This window comes from Drosophila biarmipes, chromosome 2R (genome assembly GCF_025231255.1).
Source record: "Drosophila biarmipes strain raj3 chromosome 2R, RU_DBia_V1.1, whole genome shotgun sequence".
NCBI lineage: Eukaryota > Metazoa > Arthropoda > Insecta > Diptera > Drosophilidae > Drosophila > Drosophila biarmipes.
The window spans coordinates 10,393,980-10,409,909 of record NC_066615.1 but is presented as its reverse complement, the minus strand read 5'-3'; the positions used below and the strand labels follow the sequence as shown (position 1 = coordinate 10,409,909).

Below are 15,930 nucleotides of genomic sequence, written 5' to 3'. Positions count from 1 at the left end.
AACCATTATTGAGTAGAATATACTTTAAAGTGCCAATTCTTTACGTTAACATAACCCTTGATCTTCAAAATGCAGAATGCAATCGCTTTTTCAATGTAAATACCACCACAAATTATTTAAGACTTCTACATATATACAAGAACATACAAGCATGCTAAACCCAAAGAAGAATCGAGACGAATCTAGCCTTGAGTGCACCCAAAGTGAGTCATCACGTCCTTCCCCAACTCCTTTATCCTATCCTAATTTTGTGTACATATGTTCAACATATTTTTCTTCAGATTATAGTTTAGAAATTTTCGCAATACCGTTTTGCACAGCATGCTCTTTTCAAAAATAATAAATTACCGGATCAAATTATTTTTCATGTTAAAAAACGTTTGTTTTCACTTTTTCAGACATGATGAAATTATGTTATTAAATGGAAAACAAAAATTTTCTGGGAGCAGTATTGTACTTTATTTTGGAGCAATGCTGTTAGCATTGTAGCAATGTTGAAACAATATTTAAAAAAAGATTGGTATGCTTCGGTCAAAACTTTAGTTTCTGGCCTAGCACCCCACCCCATGTGCCCAGGGTTTTACTCCGAAAGTCAAATAAATTGTATTTTAACAGTATATATACCCAGATTTTAATCGTTGTGCGATTTCGTAGCATTAGCAGTATTCTACTGCTCAACGCAGCTAGGATTTTAAATCCTGTTTTTCATTTCAATTTTAATATTGTTTCAATGTAAGACTAACCAGCTTAAAAAATCTTTGTTTTCGATATATTGGCGCGCTCATGTGAAAACTCGATAGTCGTGACACGAAAACCAGGGATGGAATGGTGTGTGATGTAGCCCTAAAAAAGAAAACAGTGTTGGACAACAGCACGCGGCATCGGCATTTTTGGCGGCCATTACAACGAGTGGAAAACAGCAGAACAGATCAGCTTAAATTAATGCATAAACAAACGGCAAGCAATTAGCACGCACGCTGCCGCCCGACAACCCAAACACCGAACCCACCAAAGCCACAAAGAAACGCCTTCGAAGATGTCCTCGAGCGCTGCCAGGGTCTACATCCAAGTCGAGAGCGAGGCCGAGCAGCAGGAGCACCTTAAACAGCAGCGCAAGACCCTGAAGCCCCTGCAGGGCAACGTCAACGACAAGGAGAACCTTACTGGTTCCGGGCGCGCCTCCATCGTGGATCAGCTGAGTCGCCTCAAGGCCGGCGTCCAGGTCGCGCCCAAGTACGGCAAGCGCAAGTGCGTGGACGCGGCCACCGCTGCGCCAGCGACGTCGACGAGGGACGCGGACACTCAAACCGATTTGGAGGCGGAGGTTAAGCCCAGCGGTAGTGCAGACAAACCCATCACAGCGGAGGATCTCACAAGCGAGGCCGAGCCCGGCGAGAACTACTACAAGCTGCTGGCCGAGCAGCGCCGCCTGGCCCTGGAGGACTCTCTCACCGAGAACCGACACCTTCACGAGCGCATCGAGGGACTGGAGGAGGAGATGGACACAATGCGCCAGGAACTGGACGAGGCCAAGAACCTGGTGGAGGTCCTCAAGGAGATCTGTGACGAGGACAACAGCGAGGAGGAGCAGGAAGACGAGGCTGCGGGCGACCAGGAGTAGGTCCCCGCCCAGGCTGCACACCAATCACACGTTCTGTTAGTCTAAGGTTGTACAATTAGTTGTAGTTATATAATCGCCCTTAATTTATCCCTGTACGTCAGCTAACACAACGGACTGGTCTCATTGTACGCCAGCAATATATTTACTTGTTACACGCCAGTTATGATCCCAATAAAGTTTTTACAATTTCTAACAAAACTATTTGGTAGCTGCTCTGTGAAAGTTATTTAAAGTGAACTGATCGAAAGAAGATGCTATCCTAATGCATACACACCTAGAAAACTAGGCAATTGGAATTAAGTTTTTACCGCCAATGCTCAATGGTTTAGTTTATCTAATTCAAAACACAAAAGTAGATTCCCTAATGCATTTCGAAAATAAATGAATTATATAATTGCTATAACAATAATTTATTTGCTAGTCGGAGTAAAAATGTACACAGCTACTTAAGCCAATCCGTGATAATCTCCTCGCTGTGAAAATTATCCACGTCAAACTGAAATATAAAGAAAGAAGATAAGAGAAGGTGTCGGGGGTCACTCGAATTCAGATAGAAACCCACCTCAACGCACTCCTCGTAGGTGGGAACAGACCCCACAACGTCGACGTCGTTTACCACAGCATTAATATAGGCGGCGTCTGCTTCGGCGGCAGCTATTAGCACCGCAGTCTCGGAATCATCGGTCTCGACGGCTTGCACTTCTTCAGTTGTCCCGGAGGGATCCTCCTGCCGCAAGGCCGCATCCTCCATCACGCCGTGGGCCGACTTCATGTGCAGGCGTAGGGCGAAGAGTCGCGCATACTCAGCTCCGCAAGTGCTACAATAAAACTTGCCAGCAGACTGGGTTTTCGCAGGCTTTCCGCTCTTGAGGGTCGCCGTACTAGCACCGGCACTTTCTTTACCCTTGTCATCCTTGTGGGTCTGCATGTGATTCTTGACGGCGTACATCGAGGAGAAGGGCCGGTTGCACACAGCGCACTGGTAAGGCTTGGTGTGGGTGTTTTTGTGGGCGTACAGCTGCACGGAGGTGCGAAATGACTTGGGGCACGCATCGCAGGCAAACTGCCGCTCCGAACTGTGGATGCGCAGGTGATGGGAGTACACTTGGTGTGATTTGAATCTGAAATTATAATTGATGAGTAACTTAGGTAAGAGATTCGCCTGTTTCCAACCCACCGCTTGTTGCACACCGTGCACACATACGGCCGAATGTTGGTGTGGGTGCGCAGGTGAAGGGTTAGCGAGTAGGACACACGAAATGTCTTCCCGCAGACCTCGCAGGCGTAGGGCTTCTCACCCGTGTGAACGCGTTCGTGCTTGACCTTTTCGAAGGGACGGGTGAACACGCGCTCGCAGTACTGGCAGGGAAACCCGGGCTTTTCCTTGTCGACAACACTAGGACGCTGGTTAGGTCTTCCAGAGGTCTTGGTCTCCCGAGGTTTCTCGTGGATCTTTTGGTGCATATGGAAGGTAACTTGGTCGTCGAACTTTCGGTTGCAGATGCTGCACATAATCTCGTACGTGGTCTGTTGGTGCATCTGTTTGTGCACCGCCAAGAGGTTCTCATCGAAGCTGTAAGGAGATATGCTGCGATATTATTCTGAATAACTTGTGCAAAGAAAACCCACCTCTTGTTACAGATTTCGCAGTAGAACTGATCCAGCTCGCTGTACTGCTGATGGGCGCCTACGGGAAGGGCGTCCTGAATGCTCTTGGACGCGCGACTGTCGTGGATGCGCATGTGGAACTTTAGGAACTTCTCCGAGCTGAAAACGGTGTTGCAAATCCCGCAGCTAATTGCGGAGGATGCATCTTTTGGACCCGTCCTGCCACTAGCACTGCTCAATTTTCGCCGGACCGCTGCATTGGACTCTGCCTTCACCTGCTGGCTGGAACCTGCCGCGGATTCCGCCTGCGGACAGACGTGTTCCTCGGCACTGCTGCGGTTCTCGAAAATGCTGTGGCAGTCGTAGCAAAAGTAGCGATCCGACTCGCTGGGCTCGGCATCACCGTGCTCAGCCGTGCTGTTGCCCGGAACTTCCTCCACCAGCTCCCAGAGCGGCACGTCCGGCTCGACGATGTCCTCGTCGCCGACCTCCTCTAAAATGAAATCTCCTGTCATCCCGTCTACGAACTCCAGTCCTTCCTCTGCGCCCCCGCAGAAGCCGGGTTGACCGGTATGATCGCGGGCATACGCTTCGCTATCCTCATAGACGTTGCCGCAGCTCTCGCAATAGAATAACTCCTGCCCTCCAGATCCACTTCCCGAGAAGACTACTTGCTCCACGTGGGCGTCCGGGTTAGTCTCCTCAGCCTGGTTGAACACTGCAGTTGGTCGTTACTCAACGCTCAGGCCCACTCACACGGTGCACTCACCTGACATGGCATTATTTGTTGCAAATCAACTTTATTTACATAAATAAGTGGGAATAGACCATTCACAACAAATGGCTTGTCGCAGTCAGGGCGTTGCCACCAGACTCGTTTAATACTACAGTTTTGACTGTGTGGCAACCTCTTTGAGATAAAACTGTGCCTTAAATTATATACTAAGTAATATTTTTAATAACTATTTTTATATATGGGAAATACATTTGCAATATAAAATTTTTATTTTTTGAACATTTTAAATGCTTGTTGAAATTCTTAACGTTAACGTTACGCAAAAACGTTACAAGAGATTGTTTTTAATCTGATTCAACAAGTTGTATACTTAGCATTTTCCACATCTAACAAATAAAACATTTGTTTCATTTCCATAAGCCACCTGTGGCTAGTCGGCCAATCTGGCATCACTCTTGCGCGCCAAATTCAAATCAATAGTTTTAAACACACGCTTTATTGCGCCTAGGTTAGGATAACAATATTACAGATAAAACAATGTGCACTACATACTACGACGCGGTGTCCATGGAAGCAGGAATGATTCGAAGCTCTCACTGACTAATGGTACAAATTTACATCTAAAACGACACGTTTCGGGGCAAGGCTAGAAGAGCAGCGAATACAGGTGCCCACCGATCCGCTTACACACATTGGAGACCATATAGGCGCCCGCCGAGATGGTCACGAACAGCGTAAGCCAGCCCAGGAACGTGAACTCCCCGACCCGGGGTCGGATGTGTCGCGACAGGCCGAGCCAACCGCCGTTGTCGATCAGCCAGTAGACCAGGTCGTCCTCTATGATCTCGGCCAGCCCGTCTATCAGGCACTGTAGGTAATCGAAATGACCTTGGCGCACGCAGTCGATGGCAAAGCCGCCGCAGACGGCGAAGATTGAGATTATCTTGCCCCAGGTGATGCTCGAGCGGAACAGGTCCTTGGCCACCAAATTGAGCAGCATGGGTGCCATGTCGCTGTCCTCCAGCTCGCCGAAAGGGGCCCTCGACAGCTGGCGCGATATGTTTGTGTATACCCGGGGGTGCATGCGCTCCAGTTCCTCGCCCATCTGTGGATGAAAGTGGGTTATTTGGCAGGTTATTCTCTGGTGAATTGAAGACCAACCACTCACGCTGTTCAGGGCCGGAAAGACCTCATAGACCACGTGCGAGGAGCCGGGGTCCAGGATGTTGCGCAGGCGCTGTGTCACCTTTCGGTTGAGGACTCCTGCCCGCCGCAGCCGGGCTCTGATGTACTGGCCGCACAGGCATTTCCCCTGAAATCAAACGACAGCGCCAAAAGTTCAATCAAATTAACCACTGAGCTTTGATCATTGCCAGACAATTTCGCCCCATCAGCGCGGCACTCAATCAAATCAAATCAATATCTGCCGCGAAGTTTCCGGCGAACCTATTTACGTCTTGCGGAATTGGTTTACACCTGAGATCCGTGGACACCTGGGCAATTTCAATCTCACCTCTTACAGAGTCTGTAAAATTGCAGCCGAACTGAGTGCTGAGTGCACATGGCGGTAATAAACAACGAGGGCGGTTCTAAACAAAAAGAGGCGATCAGCACGTGCTGTGCGAAATAATTAAGGCAAACCGAGAGCTTCTGGAATCTGTAAGACGCTAAGTGTTTGCCGCAATTAGGAAACCCACTTTCATGTACCCCCGATCGATTCCGATCAATTTAGCCACAGCTTCCCCCAATTTATGTCGCACAATTAGCGTTCGTCACGCCAACGACTTGGAGCCCGAGCAAACAGACAATTACCTACTCTGGCGCCAACTTGACTTATGACATGGCCAGCCAAAGAGATCGACTCCATGCCAAATTGCTGGCCTTGTGGCTTTCGGCTGGGGCTTGACAAGTCCATTGAGGGCGCTCCGAGCCCGTCCAGCCTCCCTGCCAGTTAATTGATCACCTGCCCGCGGGCCGTGCCAATAAATCCGTCAATTTGTTTACGTGATCTGGTTATGGCGATACACTTGTGCGCCCAACTTGCCACAAAATTGACTTCGCCGACCAGAGTTCGATGGCTCATCATCACTTAAGGTTTTCGCGTGAGTGTTTGGTTTATTTTTGGAAGACTTGTTTATAATGGCTTTACTCGGGGCGCCTCTGGGGTTCTTCCCTTTCGTCCAGGTGCCATTGATTTTTGGGATTCAGCATACATGTTTGGCAATGGCCTCGTTCAAATCCCACTACCATTCGAAAGTTGATAGGCTGAGGGCCTGCATTCTCGACTCACTTCCGCAATGCGCTTTGCGCAAAAAATTCCCCAACAAATTATCAGTCTAGGCAAAGTCAAATATATTAAATAAACACTTTGCATTTCGCTCACCTAGAAGAGCGGGGCAAATATTTTACATAGCGAAGCGAAGGGAACGTGCGTGCACTGGAACTTTTTATCAGACTGTCTCCGAGATAAACGCGAATATGGCCGAAACAAAAAATATGTACCTTATCAATTAACCTGCGACAGTGCCAGCCACGATTGGTAAATTATATAGATACGAAGGGCTCGTCCTCGAGCGCAACCACCTTTCAAATAGGAAGTTTCGCAAACATTTTGGCACAGTAAATGGGAATCGAGGCTCCCGCTGTTTGCCGACCTGTTGTCTGTTTTGATGTGGTCGCTATTTTAAAATGTGTCCACAAAACACCATTTATTTGAACAGCTTGAGGCTAGGTTTCCCACTTTCGTGCACTTGCCGAAGATTTTATATTGCCTTGAAGTCCTACTACTACTTATTTAAATTGTTAAGAACTTGCCCCACATAAACAATCATATTAAGTTGAATATTTCGAAACGGACAAGATCTTTATAACTGAATAAAAGTAAATTCATAAATAGAATGCCATTCTCCTGCGACTTGTTGGAAAACGATAATGTTCCCCTACAAAGTTGTACGTTAACATTTATAACTCATTAATTTAAAAGCTTCTTTATAAAAGACATTGTATTCTATTTTGGGATATTCTGTAATGAAACAGAGGTTGTGCGAATACTGCCAGGGATTGGGTATGTGTGCCTATAAATGTTTTCTTTATAGTTCTAACTGAGAAATATTCATACAACTAATAATATTTTTTTAAGGAAAGAAAGAAAATTCCAGACCCACCCAAACTTTTATCAAGTCTCGTCAACATTCAGCAACAATCAAATATTTGTTTAATTGGTGTCCCCTAGATGTAGATAACACCAAACAAACATTTCGTACTTGCTTAAAAACAGTTTAAGATGAAACAATAAATAGTTAGTTTTATATTTTTTTCAAAACACAGTTGCTGATTTGGGAATTATGACGAATTTAAAAAGAAAAGATAACAAAAAATATAAATGTGTGAGCTACAAGAACAAATTATTTAACTGAAATATGTTTACATAGTACATTTTGTCATATCAGATTCGGAAAAATGGGTTTTCATCACTTGAAGTGGACCTACAAATATTACAGGTATGGAACTACAAAAAAGCAAACACCCTTGGTATAAAAATAACCGAATTTTGTAAAAAATTCTACATTTTAGTCATATTGCCTGACGCAACTCTTAAAGATCTCTAGGATAAAGTGTTCAAATCCCTAAAAAATACTTTAAAACTTTTAAATATGTACTTTGAAACAGGTTTTAGATATTAACTTAATGGCAGATCGTTTTCAATTTTTACAAGAAAAGTTCACCACTAAACATATTAATATGCTTTATATAGTTTAAGCACACTGAACTCAATCCCAGCCCTAGTACTCCCAAGATGCAGTGTTCAACTTCAACTGATATGTTAGTTTTCTTTCATTAAAAGACCTTAAAGTGTTCTCCAATAAAGGGGAAACTCGGAGTATGCTGTGTTCTGTCCGTGACATTGAAGGCGCATTGCAGAGGCCACCAGGTGCTCACCTGGTTGATAATCTCCATCTTGTACTCCTGGTAGTTGGTCATGGTGCGCGTGCTGCTGGCCAGCGAGGAGGTGGAGGCGGCCCTGGTCATGGCACCGCCGGCGTGAAGGGAGCGTCCATTGGAGGGATGGCTTCCGGGGCCGCCGCCTCCGAAGCCACCTCCTGCTGCTGCTACTCCTCCGCCGCGGAGCGCCTTCCAGTCGCTGGAGGCCGTGGCAATGGTGCCGCGTCGGTTCGCCGTGTAGATCTCGTGGTCCAGCGACGAGGACTTGAACTTGGCCAGCTTGGGCGGCGGACTGGTAGTGGGGGCCATGGTCGCTGCCCGCTATTGTTGCTGTTGCTGTCGCTGCTGCTGCTGCTGAGGCTGGGGCTGAGGCCTTTGTTGGCGCTGCCCCATGTGGGTTGTGTAATTTCGAAAGCGCAGCAGCCTCGCGACTTTGCATGCACTATGCACTCGGAATGGGAACGCTTTTGGAGCGGATCGGCGATCAGCTCGCAGCTCGGCGCTCGCCTTGCGCTTTTTTGGAGGTGGTCGGGATCGGATTGGGTTCCGATTCTGATAAAATGGGCAAAACAAAATAAAAAACGGCGACGAACGGGGCGGGCAAAGCGGAGAGCAGCAAACACGAACGAGCGGCGCAAGGGGGGAGCACTAAAACTTGTTGCTGCCGCCGCGATCCCAGTTTCATTTTACTCTTATTCCCAGCCCAGCCTTTGCTTTCTTTTTCGACTTGTCGCTTTTTCGCCTCACATCACTTTGAACCTTTAACCGAGAGCTCCGGCTCCGCGAACTGAAATGTTTAGCAAGTGGAAGTGGGGAGAAGCGATCGACCGCGAACGCGCGCCTCGCTCTCCGACCTCCGTTCTTCGTGTTCGGTTCTCGGTTCTCCGTTCTCGGTTCTCCGGTCCCGTTCTTGCGAGCTTCGCGAGCTGTGATTTGTGCGGTCGTGACCGAACAAATATTTCGATACAAGTATCGATGGTTCTTGGCGTAACGTAGTGAACACTATGATCGGTTCACGGTGGCGGAGCGAACTGGTTCCGGGGCAGCAAAAACCGCGATCGCCTTGCCAATTAGTTTATTTATACAAACTTTATTTTTAGTAATAGCCCACAGATAACAAAAGTAAGGATACTTTTGGTTTTTAAACAAGCTTTCCTTTTGAGAACAGCAGTTAGTTCCCTTTATAGACACTATAAAACTTGGCTTATAAAAATTCAAATTTATCAAAGTGCAGGTAAACGTCTTGTACATTATTGCAGGCTGAGAATTGAAAAATACAAAACTAAATAAAAATAATATAATATTTTCCGATGGGTTCATATCCATATGATAGGTGAGTGCCAAAATGCCACCTGCGGCTGCATTCCAAACAACTAAAAATGTAACTCAGTGTAATATAACTCAAATTATATACATTTAAGTGGGCTACTGGAGTCCTTAATGCGTTTCCAAATGTGTCCCAAGATCGTGGCTCTCGCTGAACGCCCTTGGACAGTGGGGGCACTTGAAGCGAAGGACTTCAGAGTGCGCGTGCAGGTGCCTTTGCAGGTGTAGATCGCTGGGTAAGATCTTTGGACACTGGGCACACTTGTACTGATCTTTTCCTATGTGAATTTGCAGGTGTTTCTGCAGACTCAACTCCTGTGTGAAGGGCTTTGCACAGTGTGGGCACTGGAACTCCGGTGCTGAGTGCGATCGCAAGTGCTTGTCGAGATAGGAACTACTGGAAAAGGACTTCAGGCAGTAGGAGCACTGAAACGGCTTTTCTCCCGTGTGCGTTCGCATGTGCGATTCACAAGTTTGTTTCCGGGTAAACGACTTTTCGCAATGGAGGCACTTGAACTCCGTTTGCTTGCCCCTCCATCGCCTCACTGCGTGCGACATCAGGTGTCTCCGGAGACCCTGCCTCCATTTGAAGGACATTGAGCAGTCGGTGTGGGTGCACTTGAAAGGTTTTAGCTCTGAGTGGATTACCTCGTGTCTGTTACGACCCAAACCGGGTGAAAACGCCCCATGTTTTCTGTGGGTTAGCAAGTGCTTTTGAAAGGCATGATTTGAGGCAAAAGTCGTTGGACAGTGGGAGCACTGTAGCTGTCCTTTGTGGCTTTCCATATGATCCTGAAAGCACGATTTGTCAATAAAAGGCATAAAGCAGTAAGAGCACTTGAGCAATTGTTCACTAGTGTGTGTTTTCAGGTGTGTGCTAAGACTTGCTATTTTACTAAAAGCCTTTTCGCAGTGCGAACACTTAAACGATCTTCCTGCGTGAATGCGCAAATGACTCCTTAGACTCAAATTCGATTTAAAAGCCTTTGGGCAGTGTGCGCACTGGAACGGACGTTCTCCTATGTGGGATTGCAGGTGCTCCTTAAGCTCAGCTCTAATTACGAAAGTCTTTTGACAAGCATGGCATTTCATATTACTCTCCCGTTGCTGAGGCTCACAGTGCTCCTCGTCCCTCTCTGTTCCTTCATCATCGATTTCCGTCTCTTCGACTTTAACTTCGTCCACCAGCTCATCAATGTTGCTGTCTGCAATGTGGCTGTTTTCCTCTTCGAACTCATAGACTTCGTAGGCTTCAAGGGGCTCGTTCTTCACCTGAAAGAGGTTTGTGTGGGGTTCCACCTCATCGACCACTTTGTTCTTTAGTTGGGCATCGTGCTGGTAGTCGTCCTCCTCTTCAACCAGCGGCTCGTTCTTCACCAGACATTGGAACGGCTCTCCACGGGGTTCTTCATCTTCTCTCACATCAGCGACCACTTCTTCGGAGAACTTGAATGCATTTTTCGCGTCTTGAAGGCAGGGAGAACAAATGGAATCTCCTTTAGAAATTTTAGAGTCGCTGAACTGAGAAACCATATTCACAATGGAATTGGGTTCAAGCGTGTCTTCGAACATATTGACCATATTTCCATTTCCACTTCGGCAGACACGACACATTGGATTCTCCATCGCTCTGAAATTAACAAATGCCATAAAGTTGCCTTTTAATTGTACTTATTTTCTTACGGCAGTATTTAATAACGTTAAATTCATTCAGTTACAAATAGTTGTAATTCAGATGGTGTTTGTTTTCCTTTTAGTTAGAGATGTGATAATTTCATTTTTTCGATACTATTGACTTTTTTGTTTTCGACAGGAATAGATTGGGTTTGTGTACTTGCTAAGTTACAGTCATGGAACTAATTATTGGCACAATTACCATTTTGAACACGAATTTAACATGAGATTTAATTTCCAAATAAGTTAACTAATTGTCTGTTCAAAACAATTTACTTTGTTATTTCAGCTTATAACTATAAAATAATGTACTATATTTTCCTAAACAAAATGATATAATGATATAATATTTATTTAATAATATTTCATTCTTTCTCTGACTGTTACTTTGACAGCTATGTATGTATTAGAGTCGCTCGATTTTTATTAAACTTGATTCGAAACTCTTAAAAATATAAAAAATTATTTTCCCAATATTATAAGATAATATGTCAAAAAGTCATATTATTTTCAAACCAATCGTTCCTATGACATACATATGTTATAGTCGTCCGACATAAAATTAAATTCGAAATTCAGAACTAATTAAAAATGTTATTTGCAAGCTTTTTAAGTTATATGTAAGAAACACCAAAGATATAATTTTTTGATGTCATTTTCCCACCAATTTTCCGATTGTTCGAGTGGCAGCTATATGATATAGTCGTCCGAATTTGATTAAACTTAACTCGAAATTCATAACTACTTAAAAATGTTATTTCCTAGCGTAGGAGGCTATATGTAAAAAAAAACACCAAAGACATAATTTTTAAACATTTTTTGTTCCGATTATTCCTATTGGAGCTATAAGTTAAGGTTGTCCGATCCTGGAGGTTCCGACTTATATACTACCTGCAAACAAAATTAGACTTTTGGGAAACTTTCAGCACAATAGCTTTAAAACTGAGAGACTAGTTTGCGTCTAGTGATGCTGATTAAAAATATACTTATGAGGTCGGGAACGTCTCCTTCACATTATACCCTCTGCCAGGGTATACAAATTCCAGAGAAAATTCAACATAACATTCCCGAACAATAGACATTAAAATGGCAAGTCGGAGGAGTATGAGTTCTAGAGAAAACCTAGTGCGTATAGGGCACAATTATATTTTAAGAACGTTCGTACTTAAATAATTCCGTGTTTAATTTGCGTTCAATTTAACCCAGACTAGCGCCCAGGAAGTTCCCATTATTTACAAAGTAAGAACCAAATAAATATCATATCAAAGTGAGATCTAAGTGGGCGATTGCCGGGAAGCGTGGAGTACAAACACTTCACTGGCTATTGATTAACCCAAGGAGCTGTCGAAGCAGGCTTATGTTGAATTCCCAATCAATTCCATTATCACCGCCGCAGAAACATCTACTACTTGGCTTCCTCACGCCCGTTTCCTAAGACTACAGCCAACCTCTATTAACACCCCCAGCAAATAATTTTCCATAGGCTTCGCTGGGCTGGCTGATACAATGTTGCCCTCGGCAATGTTTTTGTAATTGAATGAAATTAATTATTTTCCCGTCGCCGATGATTGCCAATGCACGCTCGCTGTGCTGGTGCGGCCAGCTGATAATTAAAGCTCAAATAGGCTGTTAAACTGAATTGACACAGTGACTCCGGGTAAGGGGTATACATCTCCGCCGAATCTCAGCGATAGTGCTATCAGGGCGCTCGTTACGATCGCTTTTTGGGATCGGTTCCTGCCAGAGCCAGATGTTCATGGCTCACAGTCGCAATCCTAAAGCTAAAGCAAGTTTGGGGTTCATAAGGTTTACCGCTTCTAGAAAGCCGAAAAATGATTATGATTAGTATGATTAGGTGATGTCGTGCTAATAATCTATTTGTTATTATTAAGAAGTCAGGGTAGGATTACCAGTAAACAATGATGCTGATTTAAGGGTGCTTTTTATAATATGGTGTGGTATATTACAATGAGTTATATATTTTCTAGAGAAAAGAATATATAATCAATCGAAACTCAAAAACTTCTTCGTTCAACTACTGTTTTTTCTGTATTAAAACCAAAATTTTAAGGGAATTTGCAGGGTCGAGATACTTTGGGTTGATTTAGCTGGATTTACTTTAGGACTACTGTAATTCCGATCCGTTGGCGGCGGGTTCCAGAGGCTTACAGAACGCCTAAGGCGATGCCAACGCCAGCGTCGCAGTTATGTCACTGGCAATCGCCAATGATAAGGCGTAGCGGTGGATGAAGCCGCCTGGCCAAGTCCCCTTTCCCCGAAGTTACTCATGCTCCGTATTCCCTACACAGCCATGTGGGAACGAACTTATCAGCCGCAGCCAGCTCGTAAACAATCTAGTATACTCGACTGTAGCGCACGTCGTGACGCCTTCCCGGGTCTATAATACCTCTGGGAGCTCGAGCCCCTCGGTTAGTCGTTGGTCAGTCTCAGAGGCGAGGCGACGTGTTACCGAAAGACAAAGACAAGCTACTTCGAAAACCCGCTACCATTAGGGAATAACCGAAAATGATGAAAACTCCATTGGACCAGAAGCGTCGCGTTTGCGTCATAGGAGGTAATGAGCAAGTCCTCTCCGGGAAGCTGCCTATCTGACATTGCATTTCAGCTGGAACAGCGGGTCTGTGCGCTCTGAAGAACTCCCTGGAAGCGGGCCTGGATGCGGTGGCCTATGAGCGGGGAAGCGAAATCGGGGGCACCTGGATTTTCTCGGAGGAAATGCCGAAAGATGAGTACGACGAGGTGCACAGCAGCATGTACGAGGGCTTGCGGTAGGTGATCTACTGATGTGTGCTACAGAAATATGTCTGACTTTCGACTGTTCGGTTGCAGCACCAATCTGCCCAAGGAGGTCATGGGCTATCCGGACTACTCGTACCCCGCCGACATCGACGAATCCTTCATCACCTCCAACCAGGTGCTGGAATTCCTCCGCTCCTATGCGGAACACTTCAAGCTGAAGCCGCACATCAAGCTGCAGCACGAAGTGATAAGAGTGCGTCCTCGCCTGGACGACTGGGAGGTTGGTAGCGACGTCACGTACTTTCGAACCAGTTTTGCGGTGTCCCAATCACTGCGGCTTGTTATGCGCCGCTCACACGGATCTTGATCTGGTGAAATACCGACTGACATCCGATCACTTTGCAGGTCTATGTGTGGGACCACAGCACGGATACCTGCGACCCGGTCTACTACGACTTTGTGTACGTCTGTAATGGCCACTACACGGAGCCGGACATACCGCGGGTGGAGGGGCTGGACCTGTTCCAGGGCAAGAAGATGCACAGCCACCTGTACCGCAGGGCAGATAAGTTCAAGGGTGAGATAAGAGCTGCGAGCTATATCTTGTTTGTGTCAGCCTGCCAAATCCAAAGCCTGGTACCTGGCAACCAGCGTAGCCGTCTGGCCAGAGTCCCACTTCTGTATTCCTCATAAATAATTGGAGCACCCTCGACAGCAGATAATATTGTTGACGGCCGAGTGACGTAATAATAACAAGTGCCCCAGTCTGTGCCAATTTTAAAGCGCGCCTGGCACGTGCTTTCGCAGTGATAGCTAAATATACCGCGCAATCCCACTATTTGTTTACCCCAAGGGATCTAGTCTGCAGATTTATAACTTTAGTGCTGAAATGCGCTAACTTTTTAAATGTTAATAAGATAAGTTTTTCGGCACACCACTCTACGTTTATCACTCATACGTAGTGTTGCCATAGATCAAAACTTGATATGAATTAACAGAAGAGGAATGGGTTTCAAGTTGATTCTTCGATAGCAACACCAGGAATGGTGGACATACTTAAACTAAAATCTGACGTATGGCATTTACCTTTCAGACGAGCGTGTTCTGATCATCGGCGCCGGACCCAGCGGCATGGACATCACCAACCACGTGCGCGTGTCCGCCAAGGAGGTGTTCCTCAGCCACCACCTGCCCACCACTCCCAACACAGCCTTCATGGGCAACGTCACACAGAAGCCGGACGTGCAGCGCTTCACCCCCGAGGGGGCCGTCTTCGCAGACGGCAGCTCGGAGAGCTTCGACCATGTGCTCTTCTGCACCGGCTACAAGTACACATTCCCCTGTCTCAGCACCGACGTGGGCATCCAGGTGATAGACAACTTCGTCCAGCCACTGTGGAAGCACTGCGTGAACATCAACCACCCGACCATGGCTTTCGTGGGGCTGCCCTTCAACGTGATCCCCACCCACATCTTCGACATGCAGGTGCGCTTCACGCTGAAGTTCTTCACGGGCCAGCGGGAGTTCCCCTCGCGGGAGCAGATGATCGCCGAGCTGGAGCAGGAGATCGGGGAGCGCTGGGGCTGCGGCGTCCACAACCACAAGAAGGCACATCAGATGGGCGAGCGACAGGTGAGTTGAGCACCTCTTTCAAGGTCCGCTACATTTGTGAAAAGAAAATCAAGTATGAGTATGAGTAAACAGATAAGCAAACCGGAAAATTGTTTAGCATTGTTAGTAGGAAATACATAGGCACAAAGATTTATATACATAGGTACTCTTCCACCCTTTAAGTGCAGAGGTAGAATGTACCGGGTACTTCATTCATCGAATCTCAAGTTTACTTACAATCTACACTTATAGTTTGTCTACTACAATGAACTGGCGAATCTCGCGGGCATTGAAAACATCAAGCCAGTCATCCACAAGCTGATGAAGGACTGCGGCAAGAAGTACATTTTTGAACTGGACACATACAGAAGCAACCGCTACACAATCGTGGACGACGAGAACTTTTTGAAGAACGGAAAAGCTATCGCATGATAACACATTCGTCCTACATTTGTATAATATGTTAGTCACTAAGAACGGTTTCCTTGAACGACCCAAATCGTTTTGATTTTTAGTCTTTTAAAAAGAAGTTAGAAAATATCAGTTCTTGTATGGAGGGTAAAATACTCAATAAACCATTAACACTTTTGAAAATACATCAAATAGATATTAAAACCTGCTTTTCCTGTGCCGACAAAACTTAAAAATACAT

At 45.8% G+C, this 15,930-nt stretch overlaps 5 protein-coding genes across 6 annotated transcripts; 2 read left to right on the top strand and 3 right to left on the bottom strand.

Moving 5' to 3' along the window:
• Positions 1-866: 866 nt before the first annotated feature.
• Positions 867-1,819, top strand: LOC108029906 (geminin). Its single transcript, XM_017102397.3, has one exon. It carries the CDS (start codon positions 1,037-1,039, stop codon positions 1,619-1,621), a length of 585 nt encoding a protein of 194 aa, XP_016957886.1. The 5' UTR covers positions 867-1,036; the 3' UTR covers positions 1,622-1,819.
• Positions 1,820-1,990: 171 nt separating this feature from the next.
• On the bottom strand, positions 1,991-4,192 carry LOC108030432 (zinc finger protein 260). Of its 2 annotated transcripts, none has more exons than XM_044092225.2 (5): positions 3,999-4,192; positions 3,251-3,936; positions 2,799-3,194; positions 2,184-2,742; positions 1,991-2,117 (listed from the first exon to the last, which is right to left on the bottom strand). In XM_044092225.2, the coding sequence occupies exons 1-5, from the start codon at positions 4,008-4,010 to the stop codon at positions 2,064-2,066; spliced, it is 1,707 nt and encodes a 568-aa protein (XP_043948160.1). In that variant the 5' UTR covers positions 4,011-4,192; the 3' UTR covers positions 1,991-2,063. The 2 variants fall into 2 exon arrangements, with proteins under 2 accessions (XP_043948160.1, XP_016958808.1); XM_017103319.3 differs by having other exon boundaries at positions 3,251-3,947; positions 3,999-4,191.
• A 250-nt stretch (positions 4,193-4,442) lies between these two features.
• On the bottom strand, positions 4,443-8,798 carry LOC108030414 (bcl-2-related ovarian killer protein). Its single transcript, XM_017103299.3, has 3 exons — positions 7,905-8,798; positions 5,134-5,277; positions 4,443-5,070 (listed from the first exon to the last, which is right to left on the bottom strand). The coding sequence occupies exons 1-3, from the start codon at positions 8,214-8,216 to the stop codon at positions 4,612-4,614; spliced, it is 915 nt and encodes a 304-aa protein (XP_016958788.1). The 5' UTR covers positions 8,217-8,798; the 3' UTR covers positions 4,443-4,611.
• Positions 8,799-8,990: 192 nt separating this feature from the next.
• On the bottom strand, positions 8,991-10,985 carry LOC108029884 (zinc finger protein 501). Its single transcript, XM_044092481.2, has 2 exons — positions 10,917-10,985; positions 8,991-10,863 (listed from the first exon to the last, which is right to left on the bottom strand). Exon 2 carries the CDS (start codon positions 10,857-10,859, stop codon positions 9,345-9,347), a length of 1,515 nt encoding a protein of 504 aa, XP_043948416.1. The 5' UTR covers positions 10,860-10,863; positions 10,917-10,985; the 3' UTR covers positions 8,991-9,344.
• A 2,340-nt stretch (positions 10,986-13,325) lies between these two features.
• On the top strand, positions 13,326-15,885 carry LOC108030413 (flavin-containing monooxygenase 5). The gene is made up of 6 exons (XM_017103298.3): positions 13,326-13,482; positions 13,534-13,696; positions 13,758-13,947; positions 14,073-14,244; positions 14,761-15,299; positions 15,531-15,885. The coding sequence occupies exons 1-6, from the start codon at positions 13,434-13,436 to the stop codon at positions 15,708-15,710; spliced, it is 1,293 nt and encodes a 430-aa protein (XP_016958787.1). The 5' UTR covers positions 13,326-13,433; the 3' UTR covers positions 15,711-15,885.
• Positions 15,886-15,930: the final 45 nt, after the last annotated feature.

What these genes read in the sequence shown, in the direction of transcription:
- LOC108029906 (XM_017102397.3), top strand. Translation starts at nt 1,037, where the DNA reads ATGTCCTCGAGCGCTGCCAGGGTCTACATCCAAGTCGAGAGCGAGGCC.
- LOC108030432 (XM_017103319.3), bottom strand. An exon ending in TGCGAAATCTGTAACAAGAG is followed by an intron (nt 3,195 to 3,250) that starts GTGGGTTTTCTT and finishes ATCTCCTTACAG; the next exon opens with CTTCGATGAGAACCTCTTGG. An exon ending in CCTACGAGGAGTGCGTTGAG is followed by an intron (nt 2,118 to 2,183) that starts GTGGGTTTCTAT and finishes TTTATATTTCAG; the next exon opens with TTTGACGTGGATAATTTTCA.
- LOC108030414 (XM_017103299.3), bottom strand. Translation starts at nt 8,216, where the DNA reads ATGGCCCCCACTACCAGTCCGCCGCCCAAGCTGGCCAAGTTCAAGTCC. An exon ending in AGATGGAGATTATCAACCAG is followed by an intron (nt 5,278 to 7,904) that starts GTGAGCACCTGG and finishes GTTTGATTTCAG; the next exon opens with GGGAAATGCCTGTGCGGCCA. An exon ending in TCTTTCCGGCCCTGAACAGC is followed by an intron (nt 5,071 to 5,133) that starts GTGAGTGGTTGG and finishes TTTCATCCACAG; the next exon opens with ATGGGCGAGGAACTGGAGCG.
- LOC108029884 (XM_044092481.2), bottom strand. Translation starts at nt 10,859, where the DNA reads ATGGAGAATCCAATGTGTCGTGTCTGCCGAAGTGGAAATGGAAATATG.
- LOC108030413 (XM_017103298.3), top strand. Translation starts at nt 13,434, where the DNA reads ATGATGAAAACTCCATTGGACCAGAAGCGTCGCGTTTGCGTCATAGGA. An exon ending in TCGCGTTTGCGTCATAGGAG is followed by an intron (nt 13,483 to 13,533) that starts GTAATGAGCAAG and finishes ATTGCATTTCAG; the next exon opens with CTGGAACAGCGGGTCTGTGC. An exon ending in CAGGGCAGATAAGTTCAAGG is followed by an intron (nt 14,245 to 14,760) that starts GTGAGATAAGAG and finishes TTTACCTTTCAG; the next exon opens with ACGAGCGTGTTCTGATCATC.